This window comes from Canis aureus, chromosome 23, assembly GCF_053574225.1.
Source record: "Canis aureus isolate CA01 chromosome 23, VMU_Caureus_v.1.0, whole genome shotgun sequence".
NCBI lineage: Eukaryota > Metazoa > Chordata > Mammalia > Carnivora > Canidae > Canis > Canis aureus.
Window position 1 is genome coordinate 29,824,552 of NC_135633.1, and position 24,894 is coordinate 29,849,445.

General features: G+C 38.3%; 1 protein-coding gene and 1 pseudogene across 13 annotated transcripts in view; both read left to right on the forward strand.

The window, feature by feature from the left end:
- Positions 1 to 24,894, forward strand: part of ACER3 (alkaline ceramidase 3) — a 158,521-nt gene that overhangs the window by 87,211 nt on the left and 46,416 nt on the right. For 11 of the 13 annotated variants that reach the window (XM_077867159.1, XM_077867158.1, XM_077867161.1 and 8 more), the window contains 3 exons: positions 12,228 to 12,280; positions 14,626 to 14,707; positions 19,224 to 19,259. In XM_077867159.1, coding sequence (XP_077723285.1) covers positions 12,228 to 12,280; positions 14,626 to 14,707; positions 19,224 to 19,259 — 171 coding nt within the window. Of the gene's footprint in view, positions 1 to 12,227; positions 12,281 to 14,625; positions 14,708 to 19,223; positions 19,260 to 22,395; positions 22,580 to 24,894 lie in introns of all 13 variants that reach the window. The other 2 variants (XR_013362289.1, XR_013362288.1) reach the window with 1 other exon arrangement.
- LOC144294936 (T-complex protein 1 subunit eta pseudogene) lies at positions 16,440 to 18,252 on the forward strand (annotated as a pseudogene).

Sequence of the window (24,894 nt, forward strand, 5' to 3'; positions counted from 1 at the left end):
TTAGGACTTTGTCTTCCGTTGCTGGTGGTTGGAGTATAAACACTTCAAGTTTTTAGGAGACTTCTCCCAGATTTTCTTACCTATTCATTCGTTCAACTCATTCTTTTTTGCTTTCACTAACTGACATATATAGTTATTGATAATCCTGGGGAGGGTAAAGTTAAGGGCAATTTCTTAATTTCTTCAGCCATGTGGAATTTTTCTTTATGTTTTTCTGCTTTTTCTAAGTATTCTCTACCAAGCATCTATGTTTGATATTAGGGGGGAGAAAAAAGTACATGCTAGTAAAAAAAAAAAAAAGAATGTATTCACCCTTTTCTCATAAGTAAAAGTAATTATATTTATCCTAGAAAATAAAACCAAAGAAAAATAAGTGTTCACCTATAATTTTCTTTATAATACAAAAACAAAAATTGGTTAAATGCTAGGTAATAATGTAAGCTAATTCAGACTTTATAATGTAAACAACAGATGTTCTGGTTATAAATATTACCCTTGTTTCCCTTTTGCTTCCTATATCAATGAATGGAACCACCTTATACTGAAAGCCCAAGCCAAACCCCCTGATTCCTCTTTAATTTCTCTGCTTTCTCACTTCTGAAAACACTGGAAGCCCAAATGCATCTAGCTCTAGCTATCTGCATGGCCATGACCTTAATCTATCATCTCCAATCCAGATTTCTGTAACTGTTTCCTTTTTTTTTTTTTTTAAGATTTATTTATTTATTCATGATAGAGAGAGAGAGAGGCAGAGACACAAGAGGAGGGAGAAGCAGACTCCATGCTGGGAGTCCGACGCGGGACTCGATCCCGGGACTCCAGGATCACGCCCTGGGCCAAAGGCAGGCACTAAACCGCTGAGCTACCCAGGGATCCCCATTTCCTAATTGGTGTCCCTGCCTCCCTATCCATTTGTCATACCAGAGCAGAAATACTGTTCCTACAAACAAAACTAATTGTTTTCACTCTTTGAGCAGAGTTTGCTAGGCTTTGTACAAGTGTTAGAAATGAGGCCTGTAAAGTACAGTGTCTGCTCTCCAGAATGCATGCCAGCTTTTAAACAGCTTTAATCGTTCCCATAGGTCAGGCTCATGATTTGAGCCACAAGCTGAGATCTGGCCCCTATCTACATCTCTAGACTCATCTTCAGTCATATACCATACTTCCAACCTGGAACTCTGCTCTTTGACCAGTTATAATTTTGCTACTCATGGTTTTGAAATAAACTTCTGTATTTGTATTACCCAGATTTAAAAATCCATGCCCTGGGACACCTGGGTGGCTCAGCGGTTGAACGTCTGCCTTTGGCCTAGGGCGTGATCCCAGAGTTCGGGGATCCAAGTACCACATCAGGCTCCCTGTGAGGAGCCTGCTTCTTCCTCTGCCTATGTCTCTGCCTCTCGTCTGTGTCTCTCATGAATAAATAAATAAAATCTTTAAAAAAAAATAAAATCCATGTCATTTTAACATATGCTCTGTTCAATTTAGTTTCTCTAAAGAAATGAGCGAACAAGCAGCCAACATCTGGAGTCCACACTTTTCTTATGAGCTACAGATTTATATTTCTAGTTGCTTAATTGACATTTCCACTTAAGCTGTCTCACAGGTAGCTCAAACTCAGCTTGTTGAAATTGTTCTTATAATATTCTCTGTTTTCACCATCTCAGTAAACTGTACTGTTGTCAACTGTGGTATTTAGGCAACAAACCTGGGAGTTATCCTTGGGAGTTTCTTCTCCCTCACATTTATATCAAATTGATCACAATTTCCTGTTTATTTTACTTTCTGTATATTTCCCAAGTCTAGTCATTTACATCTATTCCCTAATTCTTCAGCCTTAATCAAGGTAGAAACTTTCCTTGGCATGGACTGCCGTAACTGTAGGTAGACCTCCCACAACTATGCTCTTTCCCTGGAGAACACTCTCCACACATACCTGATCTAGCACCATATGTTTGTTATTTTATTAGTCAGCTATGCCTGCCACACAAAAATACTGTAGACCAGGTGGCTTAAACAATAGACATATTTTTTCATAGTTCTTGAGGCTTGATGTCGGAGATCACAGTGCCAGCGTGGCTGGGTCTGGTGAGAGCAATCTTCTGGCTTACAGGCAGCTACTTCCTTTTTTGTTGTTGTTGTTGTTTTGTTCAATGATGCTTGCTTGTTTTAATTTCAGTGTAATTAACATACGTTGTTATATTAGTTTAGGTGCACAGTATGGTAATTCAACAGTTCCAGATTTTACTCTGGGCTCATCAAGATAAATGTACTCTTACTTATTTTTTAACATAAATGTACTTTTTTAAAAAAAGATTTATTTGTTTGAGAGAGATCGAGTGAGAGGGATTGTGAAAGAGAAGGAGAGAGAGAACACAAGCAGGGGAAGGGCAAAGGGAGAACCAGACTCCCCTCTGAACAGGGAGCCTGATGCAGGGCTTAATCCCAGGACCCCGGGATCATGACCCGGGCCCCAAGCAGACACTTAACCAACTAAACCACCCAAGTACCCCTAATATAAAGGTACTCTTATTCCCCTTCACTAATTTCACTCGTCCTCCCACCCACCTTTCCTCTGGTAGCCATCTGTTCTCTATATTTAAGAGTCTGCTTTTTGGTTTGTTTCTCGTTTTTTTTTTTTTTTTCCTTTGTTTTCTGCTTTGTTTCTTAAATTCTGCATTTGAGTGAAATCATGGTATTTGTCTTTTTCCGACTGGCTTCTTGCAAACTCTATGGTATCTTTTCTTATAAGGGCATAAATTCTATCATGAGGGCCCCTACCCTCATGACCTCATCTAATCCTAATTACTTTCCAAAGGACGCATCTTCAAATACCATTGGATTGGGTATTAGGGTTTTAGCATTTGAATTTAGGTAGGATACAAACATTCAGTTCATAATTACCATATTTTCTTATTTTTTTGTATTCTTGATGCTCTGGCATCAGAACCTCGCTATCTAGAGAGACTGTCTTTTCCAGGGGCAGCCATTTCTTAGATACAGCAAATAACTAACCTTGCATGGCACCTTTCGTATTTAGACTAACCAATCCAGAGCCCATACTCTAAAACACCTTCTTTTTCTGACTCTTACTCTCCAGGAGACTATATTTTTCTGCCCTAATCACCCCAGGGTCAGGTACTGGACAACTAAAGATTACTTGTAGACCCTAGAGCCTACTGAAATTATTCACATTAGCCAATGCTAAGCCTGCTTGCCCTCTCTTACTTTGCCTTTTTCTGGAAACCACAATAAAGGTTGTCATCCATGCTTTTCCCCTTGCTCATTCTGCCTCGGATTGATGCTGGTGCTTTCCTGTATGGCCCTATTGGAATAGCATGTTGCCTCCTATGTTGCCATAGGAACTGTGAATAACAAACTGTCTTTTCAATGGCAATCATTTCCTGATCTGTTGGCCTCACCATACCTGAAAATAATAAAACCTATATTTTAAACACACTATAGCATCACTATGGACTGCCGTATGTCCCCTAAGAATTCTTATGTTGAATCTCTGGTTCCCTGTGTGACAGTATTTGGAGATGGGGCCTTAAAATGGTCATTAGGATTAGATGAGGTTATGAGGTGGGATTTTCATGATGGGATTAGTGCCTTTAAGAAGCTTGCTTTCTCTCACCATGTGAGGATACAGTGAGAGGGCAGCATCTGTATGCCAAGAAGAAAAACTTCACCAAGCACCAAATCTGTACCATCATCTTCCTAGCCTCCAGAATCTGTACCATCATCTTCCTAGCCTCCAGAACTGTGAGAAATAAATTCTGTTAAGGTACCCAGTCTAGGGTATTCTTTTATAACCATCCAAGCTGATGAAGACAGCCACACAGCTTAAACCTTTTCAGGGACTTGCCATTGCTTTTAAGATAAAATTAAGAATCCCTTTCAGGGGCAGCCCGGGTGGCACAGCGGTTTAGTGCCGCCTTCAGCCCAGGGCGTGACCCTGGTGACCGGGGATCAAGTCCCACATTGGGCTCCCTGCATGGAGCCTGCTTCTCCCTCTGCCTGTGTCTCTGCCTCTATGTCTCTCATGCATAAATAAATAAAATCTTAAAAAAAAAAAAAAAAAGAATCCCTTTCAGCCTAAAACATTTGCCTAATTTATTTGCTGCTTATCTCTCCAGCCTCATTTCTTATCCTTTCTCTTCATTATTAATTAAGCTTTATCATTAATTAAGCTTCAGTCACAATGGGAATTTTTCAGTTTTTTATATTCCCTTTCTGCGACAGGCCCTTTACACATTGTTTCCACTGCTTAGGGGTTCTCATCTTCCTCTGAGTCCCTCTTCATGCTACTCATATCTGCATATTTTTCAGGTATCAGTTTATGTGTCACTTCTTTAAGGAAAATCTTCACAACTTCTTACATGAGGACCTCTGTTTTTTGATCATGTACTTTTCCATCATAGCACTTACCATAATTGTAATTAAATATTTATTTGTACAGTTACCTGTTTAGTGTCTTTCATCCTAGCTAGATTATAAAGTATCATGAGAGCAAGGGTTATCTTCTGCACATAGCTTATTTCTAGGCACATAGTAGGTGCTTAGTAAATATTTATTAAACAAATGAATAAAAGAATAACAGTAGTTAGCTCAACTGCCATTACAGGCTGTATAGATAGACCTACGGAACAATATGGAGAAAGCAGATCTCTTTACATCCTGCCTTCCAAATACATGAATAGAAGATCCCCCAAAATGGGCCATTTAAATACCTCAGTACTACGTTGTGGAAAGGCCAAATAATTACACAAATATTTTTCTAGCACATGAAAACTGAAGTAAAGAAAATATAAATGTAAAAGATATCTAATATAAAGCCAGGAGATGATGGTTCAAAATTTTATTTATTTACTTAATTATTAAATTTGATTTAAATTCAATGAATTAATATACGATGTATTATTTCAGAGATAGAGATCAGTGATTCATCAGTCTTTTATAACACCAGTGCTCAGTATATCACATGCCCTCTTTAATGTTCATCATTAAGTTACCTTATCCCCCCAGCCCCTTCCCTCCAGCGACCCTCAGTTTGTTTCCTGTGATTAAGAGTCTGTTGTGGTTTGTCTCCCTCTCTCATTTTGTCTTGTTTTATTTTTTCCTCTCTTCCCCTATGATCCTCTGTTACGTTTTTAAAATTCCACATGAGTGAGATCATGTGATAATTGCCTTTCTCTAATTGATTTATTTCACTTTCTGATTGACTTATTTCACTTAGCATAATACCCTCTAGTTCCATCCATGTCACTGCAAATGGCAAGATTTCATTTTTTGATGACTGAGTAATATGTACACACACACACACACAGACAAACACACACCATATCTTCTTGATCTATTCATCTGTTGATGGACATCTGGGCTTTTCTATAGTTTGACTATTGTGGACATTGGTGCTATAAACATTGGGGTGCGTGTACCCCCTTGGATCACTACATTTATATCTTTGGGGTAAATATCCAGTAGTGCAATGCTGGGTCATAGGGTAGCTCTAGTTTCTACTTTTTGAGGAAAAAAAATTTTCAGAGTGGCTGAACCAGCCTGCATTCCCACCAACACTGAAAGATTGTTCCCTTTTCTCCATGTCCTTGCCAACGTCTGTCATTTTCTGACTTGTTCATTTTAGCCATTCTGACTGGTGTGAGGTGGTATCTCATTGTGGTTTTGATTTGTATTTCCCTGATGCTGAGAGATGTTGAGCATTTTTTCCTGTGTCTGTTGGCCATTTGTTTATCTCTTGGAGAAATGTCTCTTCATGTCTTCTGCCATTTCTTGATTAGATTATTTGTTCTTTGGGTGTTGAGTTTAAGTTCTTTATAGATTTTTTATACCATGTGAGATAAATGACCTCCCTGTCATTTGCAAATATCTTCTCCCATTCTATCAGTTGTCTTTTGTTCTTGTCAACAGTTTCCTTTGTGTATAAAAGCTTTTTATCTTGATGAAATCCCAATAGTTCATTTTTGCCTTTGGAGATGTGTCTAGCAAGAAGCTGCTGTAGCTGAGGTCAACGAAGTTGCTGTGTTCTCCTCCAGGATTTTGATGGATTCCTGTCTCACATTTAGGTCTTTCATCCATTTTGAGTCTATTTTTGTGTATGGTGTGAGGAACTGGTCCAGTTTCCTTCTTCTGCACATGGCTGTCCCATTTTCCCAACACCATTTGTTGAAGAGACTCTTTCTTTCCTTCTTTGCTGAAGATTAGTTGAGCAGAATTGAGGGTCCATTTCTGGGTTCTCTGTTTTGTTCCATTGATCTTTGTGTCTGTTTTTGTGCCAGTACCATACTGTCTTTATGAGTACAGCTTTGTAATAGAGCTTAAAGTCCGAAATTGTGATGCCACCAGTTTTGGGGTTTTTCTTTCTTTTTCTTTTTTTCTTTTTTCTTTTCTTTTTTTTTTTTTTTAACAGATTTTATTTATTTATTCATGAGAGAGAGAGAGAGAGAGGCAGAGACACAGACAGAGGGAGAAGTAGGCTCCATGCAGGGAGCCCAGTGCAGGACTTGATCCCGGAACTCCAGGATCATGTCCTGGGCCTTAAGGCAGGCGCTAAACTGCTGAGCCACCCAGGGATCCCCATGGTTTTGGTTTTCTTTTTCAAAAATCCTTTGGCTATTCAGGGTCTTTTCTGGTTCCCTATAAATTTTAGGATTATTTGTTCCAACGCTGTGAAATAAGTTGATGATATTTTGATAGGGATTCCATTGAATGTATATATTGCTCTAAGTAGCATAGACATTTTAAGAATTTTTTTTTTTCCAATCCATGAGCATGGAATGTTTTTCCCTGTCTTCCTCAGTTGCTTGCATGAGTATTCTATAGTTTTCTGAGTACTGATCTTTTGCCTCTTGGTTAGGTTTATCCCTAGGTATCTAATCAAGTCAAAATCAGAAAAGCTATTAATGAGATGCAATAAAAAATGAAGGCTCTAATTGCTAGATTAGATGAAGCAAAAGGGAGAATTAGTGATCTGGAAGACAAAATGATGGTGAATAAAGAAGCTGAGAAAAAGAAATTAAACAACTACTGGATCACCAGAGAGAATTCAAGAGATAAGTGATACCATAAAGCAAAACAATATTAGAATAATTGTGGTCCCAGAAGAAGAGGAAAGAGAGAGGGGGACAGTATATTGGAGCAAATTATGGCAGAGAACTTTCCTAATCTGAGGAAGGAAACATGCATCCAAGTTCAGAAGGCACAGAACCCTCTCAAAATCAATAAAAATAGGGATCCCTGGGTGGCTCAGCGGTTTAGTGCCTGCCTTTGGCCAGGGCGCGATCCTGGAGTCCTGGGATCGAGTCCCGCGTCGGGCTCCTGACATGGAGCCTGCTTCTCCCTCTGCCTGTGTCTCTGCCTCTCTCTCTCTCTCTATGTCTATGAATAAATAATAAATAAAATCTTTTAAAAAAATCAATAAAAATAGGTCAATACCTATTTTACATATAATAGTGAAACTTATAAATCTCAGAGACAAAGAGAAAATCCTGGAAGCATCTCAGGACAAGAGGACCATAACCTACAAGGGTAGAAACATTAGACTGGCAACAGACCTTCCACAGAGACCTGGCAGGCCAGGAAGAACTGGCATAATACATTTAGGGTGCTGAATGAGAAAAATACACAGCCAAGATTTCTTTTATCTAGCTAGGATCATGTTCATAATAGAAGAAGAGAGGGGCATCTGGGTGGCTCAGTGGTTGAGCATCTGCCTTTGGCTCAGGTCATGATCCTAGTGTCCCCAGATCAAGTCCTACATCAGGGTCCCCACAGGGAGCCTGCTTCTCCCTCTGCATCTCTCTCTGTGTCTCTCATGAATAAGTAAATAAAATCTTTAAAAAAACAAAAACAAAAAAATAGAAGAAGAGATAAAAAGCTCCCAGGACAAACAGAAACTAAAAGAATTTGTGATCACCAAACCGGCCCTACAAGAAATATTAAAAGAGATCCTTTAAGTGAAGAGAGAGCCCAAAAGTAACACAGACCAAAAAGGAACAAAGACCATATATAGAAACAGTGACTTTACAGGTAATACAATGGCACTAAATTCATGTCTTTCAGTAGTTACTCTGAATGTAAATGGGCTGAATGCCCCAATCAAAAGACACAGGGTATCAGATTGGACAAAAAAGCAGGACCCATCAATATGCTGTCTTCAGAGACTCATTTTAGACCCAAAGACACCTCCAGATTTAAAGTGAGGGGATAAAAAAACATTTATCATGCTAATAGACATAAAAAGAAAGCTGGGGTGGTTATCCTTATATCAGACAAATTAGATTTTAAACCAAAGACTATACTAAAAAATTAGGAAGGACACTTCTATCATAATTAAAGGATCTATCCAAGAAGAAGATCTAACAGTTGTAAATATTTCTGCCCCTAACATGGGAGCAGTCAGTTATAAAAGCCAATTAATAACAAAATTAAGGAAACACATCAAGGGATGCCTGGCTACCTCAACAGTTGAGTGTCTGCCTTTGGCTCAGGGCGTGATCCCAGAGTCCCAGAATTGAGTCCACATCGGGCTCCCAGCATGGAGCCTTTTTCTCTTCCCTCTGCCTGTGTCTCTGCCTCTCTCTCTGTCTCTCATGAATAAATAAATAAAATCTTAAAAAAAGAAAAAAAAACACATCAATAATAATACACAAACAGTAAAGCACTTTAACACCCCACTTGTTGTAATGGACAGATCATCTAAGCAGAAGATCAACAAGGAAACAAGGGCTTTGAACAACACATTGGACTTCACAGATATATTCAGAATATTCCATCCTAAAGCAACAGAATGCACATTCTTCTCGAGTGCACATGGAACATTCTCCAGAATAGATTACTTTTTGGGTTACAAATTCAGTCTCAACTGGTACCAAAAGATTGGGATCATTCCTTGCATATTTTCAGACTACAAATGCTTTGAAACTGGAACTCAATCACAAGTGGAAATTTGGGAAGAACTCAAATACGTGGAGGCTAAAGAGCATCCTACTAAAGAATGAATGGGTCAACCAAGAAATTAAAGAAGAATTTGAAAATTTCATGGAAACAAATGAAAATGAAAGAACAACTATTCAAAACCTTTGGGATGCAGCAAAGGTAGTCCTAAGAGGAAAGTATATAGCAACACAATCCTTTCTTTAAAAAGAAAGGTCTCAAATAGATAACCTAACCTTATACCTAAAGGAGCTGGAGAAAGAACAGCAAATAAGGCCTAAACCCATCAGGAGAAGAGAAATAATAAGCATTAGAGTAGAAATCAATGAAATAGAAACAAGGAAAAAAAATAGTAGAACAGATCAACCAAGCTAAGAACTGGTTCTTTGAAAGAATTAATAAGATTGATAAACCTCTGGCCAGACTTATCAAAAAGAAAAGAGAAGGACTCCAATAAATAAAATCATGAATGAAAGAGAAGAGATCACCACCAACACTGAAGAAATACAAACAATTATAAGAACATATTATGAGCAACTGTATGCCAACAAATTAGGCAACTTGGAAGAAATGGATGCATTCCTATGTATATATAAACTACCCAGACTGAAACAGAAAGAAATAGAAAAATCTGAACAGACCCATAACCAGCAAGGAAATTGAAGGAGTCATCAAAAATCTCTCAAGAAATAAGAGTACAGGGCTGGTTGGCTTTCCAGAGGAATTCTATCAAACATTTAAAGAAGAATTAATACCTATTCTTCTGAAGCTGTTTCAAAAAAACAGAAATGGAAGGAGAACTCCAAACTCTTTCTTTGAGGCCAGTATTATATTAGTTTGATCCCAAACCAGACAAAGATCCCACCAAAAAGGAGAATTACAGACCAATATCCCTAATGAACATGGATGCCAAATTCTCACCAAAATACTAGCCAATAGGATCCAACAGTACATTAAAAGGATTATTTAGCACAACCAACTGGGATTTATTCCTGGGCTGCAAGGGTAGTTCAACATCTGCAAATCAAGTCAATGTGATTCATCACATTAACAAAAGAAAGGATAAGAACCATATGATCCTCTCAATAGATACAGAAAAAGCATTTGACAAAGTACAGCATCCTTTCTGGATTAAAACTCTTCACAGTGTAGGGATAGAGGGAACATACCTCAATATCATAAAAGTCATATACGAAAAGCCCACAGCACATATCATTCTCAATGGGGAAAAGCTCTCAGTTTCTTAAGGTCAGAAACACAACAGAGATGCCCACTATCACCACTGCTGTTCAATATAGTACTAGAAGTACTAGTGTCAGCAATCAGACAACAAAAAGAAATAAAAGACAACTGAATTGGCAAAGAAGTCAAATTCTCACTCTTTGCGTATGACATGATACTCTATTTGGAAAATCCAAAAGACTTGACGCCATAATTGCTAGAACTCATACAGGAATTCAGTGAAGTGGCAGCATATAAAACAATGCACAGAAATCAGTTGAATTTCTATACACTAACAATGAGACAGAAGAAGGAAAAATTGAAGAGTCAATCCCATTTATAGTTGGACTCAAAGTTTAAATAGAGGAATCTCCTGTATATCATAAACCTTGTGGTAGATTTATCTGCAGGATATTGTGATACTGTATCAACTTTTTTGAACATGTAAAGATGATTCAAGTTAAAAATTTTGGAGGCAACATAATGTAGAGCTATGCTCCAGAGTCAGTTAAAAATCTGGCTCCATTACTATAGCTCTGTGATCTTGAACAAATGACTTAAATTATCTAAATCTCAGTGTTCTCATCTTGGAATGGAGAGAGTAGGACCTGCCTTAGAATTATTATTAAAATTAAGTGAGATAATGACTGCAAGATGCTTAACTGTGAGACCCTGCACACATGCTATTTCATTATTCCATTAATTCCATCACTTTACAAATATATATATATATTTTAATATATGTGTGTGCCCCTTTTGTTGGAATCTTTATATTTATTCACATATTTTTCATTCCCTTTACCTCTCTAGACTGTGAATTCCTTGAGGGCATTGACTCTTGTTTTCATTATATCCTCAGCAACTAATACATTGCCTGGCACATAGTAGATATTAAATAATTAATTAAATGCATATCTAGTGAATAAGAACATTCTATAGAATTGGCTTAAGGATTAGAAATAACCAATCTGAGGGCATCTGGGTGGCTCAGTTGACTAAGTGTCTGCCTTTGGCTCAAGTTATTGATCCAAGGCCCATGTTGGGCTCCCTGCTCAGCAGGAACCTGCTTCTCTCTCTCTCCCTCTCCCTCTGTTGCTCTCCCTGCTTGTGCTGTCTCACACTCTCTCTCTCAAATAAATAAATCTTAAAAAAAAAAAATACCCTTAGTGTCTGCCTTGTAGTTTTAATACATAATAGCTGTTATTATTATTGGTAATAATATTTTCAGAAACATATTTACTTAGATTAACTAAATGACTTTCCCAGTCATTAATATCTCTTCTTATATGTATATTAGTGGACATTTTACCCATCTTAGATGTTCTAGGAAAAGGGAAAATGCAAAAGAATACTGATAGAACCCACAGACCTAGAGATGGTAGATATCATTCTTTCCTGGAGGTATGATATCATAGTTTGTGGTACTGAATGATCTGAGCTGCCCAGTGAGTCAAGTGTCCTACTTAGGGTGTGTATGTTAGGATAAATAGATGGATGGGCAGACTTTTTTGTTAATGACATTAAACCAACCCCCAAAAGCAGAGGGCAGGAAGAAGTGGAAGAAAGAGGCAGGCCATTCCTGGTTGGTAGGTGGCAGTTTTAATAAGCAGTGAGTACTTATATACAAGACTCATTGTGGGTGGCAGCAATTGGTCCTCCACCTGCTACCAAATTTTCACTTTGTAATGAGATTTTAATTCAGTTCAGTCAAGTATATCTTGTAGGTGTTTTCAATACCACATCACTATCTCAAGACTATGTCCTTGGAACAGCCTCTGGGAGCGAGAAAGGCAAGTGGAACTCCTATTCCAAGGACAGGAGGGGGTGAGGAGCCTCCAATTGTCTGGGTCCAGCTCACAGGTCAACTGACAGTCACGTCCTTCCAATGACCTGGAGCAACACTCATAGTAAACTAGATGTTAAATATATGAAAAATGAGTAAAAGATTCTAAACAAGAGATGACCATTGTAATCATTTTAATGTTTTATTTTGATTTGCATAATAACTGCACATCTGCAATATTCAAGTCCTCTTTCTTTGTTTCTTATAGCTATTGGATGAACTCCCAATGATTTACAGCTGTTGTATATTTGTGTACTGCATGTAAGTACTATGTTTAACATTCGTTTAATATATTTTAAAATTTATATTCACCTCATAGTGAATTAAGTAATATAGTTAACCCTGTTATATCATACTGAGAGATTGTAATAGTGTAAAGGTTATAACTTCTGTTATCTCCATGTAGAGTATAATCTGTGGGAAGTTATAATAATTTTATTAACAAAACCCTATGACCAGTTTAAATAAACCCCTACTTAAATTTGACTTAACTTTGTAATCTGCCTTTCCTTGAGTTATGAATGTATACAAATTTAGATAAATATTATTTTTATGTTATAATATATATGATTTTTATGTACTTAGTACCCGTGAGTGTGCTAGGTATTGGATAGATCATCTCTAATTCTCCCAGTTGTGCAAGTAAGTGGGTTTTATCCCCATTTTATAGATGAAGAAGTGAAGCACAGAGAGATTTAATAACTTGTCTGAGGATATAAGCAGAACTTATGCTTAGGAGACTTGCCTAAGGCCATGTAGCTGGTAAATGTCAGAGTTGAGAATTGAACTACAAGTTTAATAAACTTACCTTCTAACTATGGATTTAATTCCCTAGCACTAGTACTTAAAATTTTTTCTAAGCCCCTTTTATGATGGTTATTTAAGTCTCAATATGATCATTCTTGCTAGCTCAAGTTATTATCATCAACTTCTTCTTCTTCTAATTTTTCTTCTTCCTATTCTTTTTCTTCTTCTTTGAGAGAGAGAGCATGCTAGTGTGAGCAGTGGGTGGGGAGAGGGGCAGAGGGAAAGAGAGAATCCAAGCAGGCTCCACACTCAGCATGGAGTCTGATACAGGGCTTGATCTCAAGACCCAAAGATCATGACCTGAGCCACCCAGGCACCCTAAGAATATTTTCTTCTAAATATATAGGGTAGTGTCTAAAGATATCGAAAAATCAGAATCATTTCAGAAAACATTATTTAAAAGAGCTTATCTGGGGTTATCTGAGTGGCTCGGTCTGTTGGGCATCTGTCTTCCACTCAGGTCAGGATCTCAAGGTTCTGATATCAAGCCCCCTGTATCAGGCTCACTGCTCAACGGGGAGTCTGCTTCTCCCTCTCCCTATGCCCCCTCCCACTCTTGCTTTATCTCTCTCTCTCTCTCAAATAAATAAATAAAATATTTTAAAAATAATAAAAGAGGGCAGCCTGGGTGGCTCAGCGGCTTAGTGCCTGCCTTCAGCCCAGGGCGTGATCCTGGAGACCCGGGATCGAGTCCCACTTTGGGCTCCCTGCGTGGGGCCTGCTTCTCCCTCTGCCTGTGTCTCTGCCTCTCTCTCTCTCTCTCTCATGAATAGATAAATAAAATCTTTAAAATATAAAAAATAAAATAAAAAATACTTTCAGGTAGGCTTTTTTTTTAATAAGTCATCAAGTCACAGAATTTAAAGGTAAAAGAGATCTTAGAAATCATCTGGGCCAATCACCTTTCTGTACAGATAAAAACATAGGAGTTGGATCCAATTCCCATTCCCACAGCCAATTAACTAGTAAACTCAGAACTCTTCCTGCTGCTTGTACAGGTTCAAAGGTTGGATACCTAACTGATAGTCAAATATTTGGTCATATTTCCTCATTACTGAGTATTTGCTAGCCTAGTGATTAGATACATGAGAAAAAGAGTTTATCCCTACACACAAGGAGTTCACAGTCTAGTTAAGGAGACCCATAAAGAGACAATTATAATAGAGTGATGTTTTCCATATTAGTATGGCTTAGGAATGTCTCGTTGCAAGATTTAGAAACCTACTCAAGCCAGCTTGAGTAAGAAATTCATTTATTTAATGGACATTTAATTATTTAATGGACATGAACAAGTAGTAATGAAACCCAACAGCAGGAAGTACAGCCTGACTACAACTCAAGGGCAGCTTTCTCTCCTACTCTTTTTTCTCTGTTCCTTCCTCTCCACATGGTCTCAAGTCTTTGAATCTGCTTTATTTTTTCCTCCATGCAGATCAGTTCTCTGCTCATTCATCTTCTTGTTCATTCAATTTAGCTGCCCAAATATCAGCATCAGACTTTGAATCCATAAGACTTTATACTTTGATTCTCCACACTTAATTGATTTAGTCTCTGACTCCCAAACTCCTAAGTTTTCAGAAGAGAGCCTCTCATTGGCCCAGTTTAAGCTAGGTGCCTGCTCCTGATTTCCCTAGCGTCTTGGAGGCTGTAGTTGGTCCAGGTTCTCTGAGATGAGAGTTTGGGTAGGAGAAAATGATGGGCATCACTGGACCCACTTGTATATACAAGTGGTAAAATAGCATTCTATTTGTTTTACTAGTCATATATTCTAAAACAAATTTCTTTCTGTCTTTTTAAAGGTTCGAATGTTTCAAAATGAAGAACTCTGTAAACTACCATCTACTTTTTATCTTAGTTCTGTTCAGTTTAATAGTAACCACAGTAAGTCCTATTTTGTTTCTAACATTAAGCATGTGATATGGATTTGAGAATTGTCAGGGTCAAGGTAGTACTAGAAATGTGGGAATAGATGAACTGACACAGAGATAGCATGAACCATTAAGATGGCCACAGATGCAACCCTATGGAACACTTTTTTTTTTAAGAGAGATAAACAAGAGAGTACAGTTATGATACTTTACCCTAAATCATATACATTCAAGGCCTATAACATGATACTTTGATATACAGAGTGAAATGATTACCATAGGCAAGCTAATTAACTTATCTTCTCACATAGTTGCCCTGTGTGTGTGTGTGTGTGTGTGTGTGAGTGAGAGAGTGAGTGGAGACTGAGAGATGAGACCACCTGAAATCTACTTTCTTAGCAAATTGCCAGTATTCAACCCAGTGTTAACTATAATTACCATGCTATACATGGGAACACTGACATTTGAAGGTCAGGTAGAAGAAATGGAGCCAGCAGAGGAGACCTAGAACAAGTAATGAGAGATGCAGGAAAATTAGAGAGTCCGATATCATAGAGTACAAAGAGATTTCTAGAAGAAGTTATAGCATTAGTTGCCTTGGAGAGGATGAGTAAAATAAAGATTGAAGTTTGACCCATAAAAATTTCAATTAAAAGTCCAAATGACCATAATAAGGATACTGTCAGCAATATAATGATAGAGGCAGAGGTTAGATATCAATGAGCTGAGAAGGTGAATAGGAGCTTGAAAGAACAAATATACTCTTTTCTTATGCTTCTACACTATATTTTCTAGTCTTTCTTGTTTCAGATGTGAAAGGAAGTTTTATTATTGTATAAAAGAAGAGACAGAGAGTTTTAGTGACTTGCCTGGCCAACCAAGTATATATGGAGAATTGGTGGCAGGGTCAAAACTGGACCCCTTTGCAAGTTCAGAACTGATGTGGTCAGAAATACAGGCTTGGAAGTCTGTCAGATCCAAGCTTGGACCAATACTGCTACTTGATAACTGGGAACCGTGGGCAAGTTACTTAATCTCTCTGCATTAAATTTCCTCATCTGTAAAATGAAGATAATAATAGCATATGTTTCATGTTAGTTGCGAAAATTAATACATGGTATATGGTAAGGACTCGGTAATTCATTTGCCTTAAAAAATGTCTTTAAGAGACATGTCCTTTTGCATTTCTGTTATTACTAGCAATGGGAATATAAAACTATACAAAGGGAAGTTAGTATTTTGAAACAACACATTTCAGATATGAAAAGCATTCTTCCTTACTGAGTTTAGAGTTACAGATACATAGTGTCTCATGCATATCTTATTATTAAAGCTCTAAGGGTGCTTAAAGGAAATATTCTGCTCTTACTGTAGTGAGGGTAGGAACTTCCTCCAGGAATAAGAAACCCTGTAGCCAAATTGTAAAATTATACAAAATTTTTGTGAGGTCAGCACTACGTTAAATGAGGATATAGAGATATCTAAGCACAGCCTGTGCTGTCAAAGCAATTATTGCTTTGTAGGAGAGAAAAGCAAACCAGTAAATTACATGACGCTTATACATGGTCAGTGAGGGCACAAAGGAGGGTGAATGGCTGCTTCTGCTGAATGGAGAAGGGACCAGGAAATGCTTCAAGAAAGAAGAATAGTTTGAGCTGGATCTTGGAAGATGAATGCTTGCCAGCAGGGGAAGATTTCTGAACAAAGTAAAGAGCAGCATGTTTAGGAGCCTGGAGGAGTAGCGGGCCACCGAATAAGCTTCCAAAATGATGCCCACACCAGTTATCCTGTTAAAAGAGGGGACCGATAGCTCCCAGGGCATCCCCCAGCTTATAAGTAACATCAGTGCCTGCCAGGTGATTGTGGAGGCTATAAGAACCACCCTAGGCCCTCATGGCATGGACAAGCTGATTGTAGATGGCCGAGGCAAAGCAACAATTTCTAATGATGGGGCCACAATTCTGAAACTCCTTGATGTTGTCCATCCAGCAGCAAAGACTCTAGTGGACATTGCTAAATCCCAAGATGCTGAGGTCGGTGATGGTACCACCTCAGTGACCCTGCTGGCTGCAGAGTTTCTGAAGCAGGTGAAACCCTATGTGGAAGAAGGTTTGCACCCACAGATCATCATCCGAGCTTTCCGCACTGCCACCCAGTTGGCAGTTAACAAGATCAAAGAGATCGCTGTGACCGTGAAGAAGGAAGATAAAGTGGAACAGAGGAAGCTGCTGGAGAAGTGTGCCATGACCGCCCTGAGCTCTAAGCTGATTTCCCAGCAGAAAGCCTTCTTTGCTAAGATGGTGGTGGATGCAGTGATAATGCTCGATGAGTTGTTGCAGCTTAAAATGATTGGAATCAAGAAGGTGCAAGGTGGTGCTCTAGAGGAGTCCCAGCTGGTAGCTGGTGTTGCATTCAAGAAGACTTTCTCTTATGCTGGGTTTGAAATGCAACCCAAAAAGTACAACAATCCAATGATTGCCCTTTTAAATGTTGAGCTTGAGCTGAAAGCTGAGAAAGATAATGCTGAAATCAGAGTCCACACGGTGGAGGATTATCAGGCAATTGTTGATGCTGAGTGGAACATTCTCTATGACAAGTTAGAGAGGATCCATCATTCTGGAGCCAAAGTCGTCTTGTCCAAACTTCCCATTGGGGATGTGGCCACCTACTACTTTGCTGACAGGGACATGTTCTGTGCTGGCCGAGTGCCGGAGGAGGATCTGAAGAGGACAATGATGGCCTGCGGAGGCTCCATCCAAACCAGTGTGAATGCTCTGTCAGCTGATGTGCTAGGCCGCTGCCAGGTCTTTGAAGAGACGCAGATTGGAGGCGAGAGGTACAATTTCTTCACTGGCTGCCCCAAGGCCAAGACCTGCACTATCATCCTTCATGGTGGTGCTGAGCAGTTTATGGAGGAGGCAGAGCAGTCTCTGCATGACGCCATCATGATCGTCAGGAGGGCCATCAAGAATGATTCAGTGGTAGCTGGTGGCGGGGCCATTGAGATGGAGCTTTTCTAAGTATCTGCGGGATTACTCAAGGACCATTCCAGGAAAACAGCAGCTGTTGATCGAGGCATACGCCAAGGCCTTGGAAATTATCCCACGTCAGCTGTTGTGACAATGCTGGCTTTGATGCCACAAACATCCTCAACAAGCTGTGGGCTCAGCATGCCCAGGGGGGCATGTGGTATGGAGTGGACGTCAACAATGAGAACATTGCTGACAACTTTGAGGTGTTTGTGTGGGAGCCAGCCATGGTGCGCATCAGTGCCCTGACCGCAGCCTCTGAGGCCGCCTGCCTTATTGTGTCAGTGGATGAGACCATCAAAAACCCTCGCTCAACAGTAGACACTCCCCCAGCTGTGGGCTGGGGACAGGGCCGGGGCCGACCACACTGAGAGGCACCTTGTCCCTCACAAGAGTGGCTGGCAGGCTGGCTGCAGGGTATGCTTACTCTGTCTTGGTTAATGGGTATTATGAGGAAGGGGTAGTAATTGGCCTGCTCAGCTCTCACTGGAGGTTATTTAAATAAACTTAAAGACTTAAATAAACTTAATAGACTTAAAAAAAAAAAAAAAAAAGAGAGAGCAGCATGTTTAAAGATGCAGAAGCACTGTACTTCTAGAGCCTAGGATGAAAAAAAGGACAAGAGGACAGCAGTGAAGCCAGACAGAAAGTCAGGAGTGATATCATGGAAAGCTTTGAAATTTGGACTTTGTCTTGAAGTGATGGGAGCCATTTCAGGATTATGATTTGACTTTTGATCTCTCTCTACCATGTCATTTTAAAGGCCTATTTTTATAGGACAGTAAATGCATGCTAAATCTTAAATAGGCATTGAACTTAATCACCCACATGATATTGGAACCTAAAATTAGGGTTTGTGTAATTGGGAATGCATTTAGGTGATGAGTTCTACATCTAGATGAGTGAGTTAGAGGTTTAGAAAGTAAAAGAGAGCACAAGAAATCTGTTTTAAATGTTTTCAGTTATTGAGCATGCATTATAAACTAAAAACTTTCATGTATTTTAGCTTATCATTACTTACCACTGTATTCCCATTATCCAGATAAGGAAAAAATTAGTCTTTTGGTTAACTGACTTGCTTAAGGTATATAGCAAGTAAATGGCAGAGTTTGAAATAACTGCTGTCTCTAAGTCCAGTGTTCTTTGTTGTAGAAAAAGTGTTACAGACATTTTCAGCAGAATCTCTTCGGCTCTCATGAGTAATTACTGTTGCCCCTCCTTGATGCTGATGTAGAAGCCAAGAGGCCAAAGTATTCCACAATAGCTTTGAAATGTTTAGTTTCCCATGGTAAAGCTAGGTGGGGGAGACCCACCTGTAGGTATTAGCCCTGCTGTGGGCTAATGCTACCTAATCTGATTGTGTTTACAGGACTGGGTCAGATCTAAGTAGCAGGACTAGGGAAGCAAGAGAGGTTTGGGATTTGCAGAATTGTTGGAATAAGTTTTCTTCCCCCTCAATAATGCACTTCAATCACATGTGTTTCTTTTAATATTTTGTAGGTTTACCTTAAGGTAAAGGAGCCTATATTCCATCAGGTAATTTAAAAAATTATTACACACTTGATTGTTCAATAGTTCTCCTGCATTTTGTTTCCTTTCCTGGTAAATTATATGCTGATACAATTTCTGAAAATAAAATGTTAGATAGCCTGTGGAAGTGCTTAAAACAGAGTTTGCAAACTCAAGTGCTTAAGGATGCCAGTGCCCAAGCCCGCTGGCTGTTAGTAGTTAGGTGTAGCATTGCTCTTGAAAAAAAACTGGGATGCGTGGGTGGCTCAGTGGTTGGGCGTCTGCCTTTGGCTCAGGATGTGATCCCGAAGTCCCGGGATCGAGTCCTGTATTGGGCTTCCTGCATGGAGCCTGCTTCTCCCTCTGCCTATGTCTCTGCCTCTTTTTCTCTGTCTTTCATCAATAAATAAATAAAATATTTTTTAAAAAAGCAGAAAAAAAACCAGCATTTATGCACATACAATACAAAGTCTTTTTTATGATACTATTTTCTAGAAAAGAAAGACTGAAAGTTCCTTGAATATTTCCTCCCTGTTTGATGAGGTTTTTTGTTTTTGTTTTTGTTTTTTTTTTTGAGGTGGGAGGTTACTTACATTGAAGAAAGCAAACATAGGAAACTTTGCTGTAGAAAATAATTATTTAATTGCATCCCGTAATGAAACCAGAGTAAAATAAGGTAGCAGACCCTAAAGAAAGAGAGCCATTGTTAATTGAATGCTGCCCAGTGCCTAGCCCTATGCCCCGCCCTATCTATGCCCATTACTGCAGACTCTAATGTCCCCAGCAGTCCTACGAAGTAGGGATTATTATTCACATTTTAAGGTAAATAAACTCAGAGATATTAAGAATTTGCCCAATGTCCACAATAGCCAAACTGTGGAAGGAGCCTCGGTGTCCATCAAAAGATGAATGGATAAAGAAGATGTGGTCTATGTATACAGTGGAATATTACTCAGCCATTAGAAACGACAAATACCCACCATTTGCTTCGATGTGGATGGAACTGGAGGGTATTATGCTGAGTGAAATAAGCCAATCGGAAAAGGACAAACATATATGGTCTCACTCATTTGGGGAATATAAAAATTAGTGAAAGGGAATAAAGGGAAAGGAGAAAAAATAAGTGAAAATATCAGTGAGGATGACAAAACATGAAAGACACCTAACTCTGGGAAACAAACAAGGGGTAGTGGAAAGAGAGGTGGGCAGGGGGTTGGTGTGACTGGGTGGTGGGCACTGAGGGGGGCACTTGGCAGGATGAGCACTGGGTGTTATGCTAAATGTTGGCAAATTGAACTCCAATAAGAAAAAATTTAAAAAAAAAAAAATTTGCCCAGTGGTTACACAGTTAAGAGTCAGAGCCAAGATTTTAACCTAGATTTGTTTGACTCCTATTACAATTATTTTAACAAACTAGAAAACAAAAAAACAAATAAATAAGGACATATTTCAGAGGTATCAGAAGCCTTGTAGTTTTATTTTTAATTTATTATTATTATTTTTAAAAGATTTTATTTATTCATGAGAGACACACACACACACAGAGAGAGAGAGAGAGAGAGAGAGAGAGGCAGAGACACAGTCAGAGGGAGAAGCAGGCTCCATGCAGGGAGCCCGATGTGGGATCCGGGACTCCAGGATCATGCCCTGGGCCTAAGGCAGGCGCTAAACTGCTGAGCCACCCAGGGATCCTGCCTTGTAGTTTTAGACTATCTTGTACTATCTTGTATATAAAAAGTAAGGGTTCCTATAATTTTTTTAACTTAAGCTAGATAATAGTCATCTAACTGAAATCTCCTTTTTTAAAAATGAATTCCAAAGCCACATTATTATGCCTTGCTTTTCTACAGACAAGGTGAAAGTAGGTGTTACAAGAGAGAACAGCCTCACTTTCCTGTTTCTTTTAGCTTAAAGTATGTCATTATGGAATTCCCTCTTTATCTAGAAAGATTTATTGACAATATAGAGGAGGAAGTTTCTTCTATGAAGAATATTTCAGCTTTTGTGAATTTCTTATTTGTCTTTATAAGAAAGAAAAGTCATGAGCACAAAAAGACAAAATTTGGAAATTTGGGATAATTTTTGTAAGTTTATGACCATCAATTTTCCATGTTCTGTTTTAGACCTACTTTACACGGTTTATGAAATAAAAGTAATAAATTATTCATCTGTCTTCCCAGGCTGCAACTTCCATGTATTTTTTCAGTAATACATACTCTCTTTTCTGTAGATAGGGTAAATGTTTGCTAATAGGAAGGGCAGGAGGATGAAAGCTTAGAGCTATGGGTTATATTCTAGGGATTCTCAGGAGAGAAGTGGAGGAATGGTAGGGTGAAGTGAATAAGTCGTCTGAAGGTAGAAGACATTCATTCATTCAACAGATATGAGCTGGAAGTTGGAAATAGAGAGGCAGTGAAGCAAAAATTTGAAGATCTAAAGTCACACAGACCTGGATTCAAATTGAATCTCTCTACTTACTAGTTGTATACCCTGGACAAATTACTTCTTTAAGCTTTGGTTTCTTCATTATTCCACAAACACTTTTTAAGTGCCTTCAATATGCCAGGTGCTGTACTAGACATTAGAGAGATACTAGTGAATAAAATGATGAGGTTCTTACTCTTACAGAACTCATTATACTATATTTCTAAAATTGGTGTAATAATCTCCTGAGGTTGTCTGAAGATTAAATGAGATAACATGGGGTTGCCTAGGTGGCTCAGTCAGTAGAGCATGTGACTCTTCATCTTGGGGTTTTAAGTTCAAGCCCTATGTTGGGTGTAGATAATGACATAAAAATAAAATCCTTTTTTTTTCTTTAAGATTTCATTTAATTTTTATTAAATTATTTATCAAAATAAAATCTTTTAAAAAATAAATGAGATAATGCATAAAAAAAACCCCTATCAGATGGCAATCAGTCAGTAAATGATAACTAATATTAATAAACCCAAGCAAATAAAACATGATTACTGGTCTCAAGGAGCTCACTGGTCAAGAAGATAGACTTGTAAAAATATACTTATTGTAAAAGCAGTGGTAATGTACATAAGGGTGAAGTCTGCTTAGATGTCTCAGGATAGAATTATATAATATATTTATTGCATATAGCTAAATTATTACTTCCTTTATTTTTTTTTTAATTTTTATTTATTTATGATAGTCACAGAGAGAGAGAGAGAGAGAGGCAGAGACACAGGCAGAGGGAGAAGCAGGCTCCATGCACCGGGAGCCCGACGTGGGATTCGATCCCGGGTCTCCAGGATCGCGCTCTGGGCCAAAGGCAGGCGCTAAACCGCTGCGCCACCCAGGGATCCCTATTACTTCCTTTAATATTAAAAAACGAGGTAGGGAAGATGGCCCGCTATTGTGATACAGTAGTACTTCTCACTGTATGTAATGGTTTATTTGAAGAGGCCTTTGCCCCAAAGTCTAATCTAGAATATCTTCAGTGGTCCTGTTAAGTTATTAGAATTTATTTTCTTCTTCTTAAATAAGCTCCATGTCCAACATGGGGCTTGAACTCACAACGCCAAGATCAAGACCTGCATGCTCTACCAACTCACAAGCTAAGCACCCCAGAATTAATATTTTTTATTTATACTCAATGGCTTAAACAAATCTATTCCCAATTAGTTTCTGGGTATTATTCTTAAGAGAACTGCTTTTTCTCAGAACCTTCTTTTCGTCTAAGTTTGTGGAGTATTGCTCTCATTCTTTCATATCACTGTTTGATATTATGTACAGGAATTTAGAAAAATTGTTTTGAATTTTGTAATTGGAAAAGTTTTGGAATTTTTGACAAGATTTACAGTAAATTTCAAGCTCTTAGAAATAATGGGAAAGGAGAGAAAAGCAGCGTTATCTAAAGGAACTCTGGCTTGAGAGTTAGAATCTTGATTTTTTGAAGTTTGGAATCTCAATTTTTTGCCACTTTGTTATCCATGGACAAATTTCATACTGTGCCTATTCTTGAATTTCCCCATCTATAAAATGTTTAAAATGAAGAGGGGTTTTATTTCACACGGATAATATAAAACTACTATCTAAGGTAAAGCACAAGGCAATAAATATAATAATAGTGTGAACTAAAAGTACATGTGAAGATGTAAAATGACAGGTATGTTTCTACCTATGATGATCACCGAAAGCTTCTGAAAGGAGATAGTTGAGTTGGGACTAGACAGATAAGTGGTGATATACAATTAGAAGGAAAGAATAAACACTTTTTTTTTTTAAGATTTTATTTATTCATGAGAGACAGAGAGGGAGGCAGAAGCAGGCTCCCCACAGAGCTGGGAGCCTGATGTGGGACTCAGTCCCAGGACCCTGGGATCATAACCTGAGCCAAATAGAGATGCTTACCTGACTAAGCTGCCCAGGTGCCCTAATAAACACTTTAAAAGTATCTGTCACAGCCAGGATGATTGTCTTGCTAACCAGATTAGCTTCCCTGAAGGAGAAAATACTGATAACATTTCTCCTTTACTATATTAAATCCAAGGTGATCCAGGTATCTCCCAAAGAGAGCCAAATGCTATTTATTAAATTTGATGGCCTTGAAAAAGGTAATACTAAAATCATATGCCTGCCACATTCAGTAGAAATACTAATATAGCTTAAGTAAGAAAATAACAACAAAAAAAGTATACATGAAAATAGGTTAAAAGAACTTTTAAGAAGTTCATGAACCCTCTTTAAGCCGGTTGCTAAATCAGTAACTAAATATCTCAGATGAGATTTCATCTATTATCTCAGAAAATGTTATTGCTTAAAATCTTCCTAAGTAGATGTCTCCTGGAGATTATATCTAGACATGACACATCAGTATTTTGCTCTCCCTTCTAATTTAATCCTCAAGGTTTGTAAGAAAGAACATACTATATAAACAGTTTGAAAACAGAACTTAGATTTATTTAAATTTTATTCTGCTATGTTTTATTTGTGCCATTTTACTACAAATTAGCAGTATAAGGAAATTACTATGTACACACACTTGGAAAAGCTGACATTTTTTAGTATCTGCTATGTGCTGAGTAGTATATATTCTTTCATATAGTTTATATAGATTGACTTACCTATTATCTTACTAAATACCGACAGACCTGTATAGAAATTACCATCTTTATTTTATAGATGAGATAACTGAGCATCAGAAAGGTAAATAATTAGTCCAGGGCAGCCCTGGTGGCTCAGCGGTTTAGCGCCGCCTTCAGTCCAGGTTGTGATCCTGGAGACCCGGGATCGAGTCCCACGTTGGGCTCCCTGCATGGAGCCTGCTCTCTTTCTCTCTCTCTCTCTCTCTCATGAATAAATAAATAAAATCTTTAAAAAAAAAAATTAGTCCAGGGTTTCTCACTTAGTCCCTAGTAGTGCTGGAAATTGAACCCAGGTCTTTTTTATTCCAAACCTCATATTCCTTCTGTGATATGATGATGCTCCTATAGCAGATTACTTTGGAATTTATTATCAGAATAAAAAGTATTTTAGGTGAAAATTACAAGGAGCAAAAAAGTATGTATTTATTTTAAAAATGACTAATAATAGAATATGCATAGAAAAAAGTTGTTAAGGTCAGGTGGCTACCTCTTGCTGCGGCAGAGACTGAGAAATCAAGCTTTTATAGCTGGACATATTGTTGGTCAATAAAATCAGTCTTCTG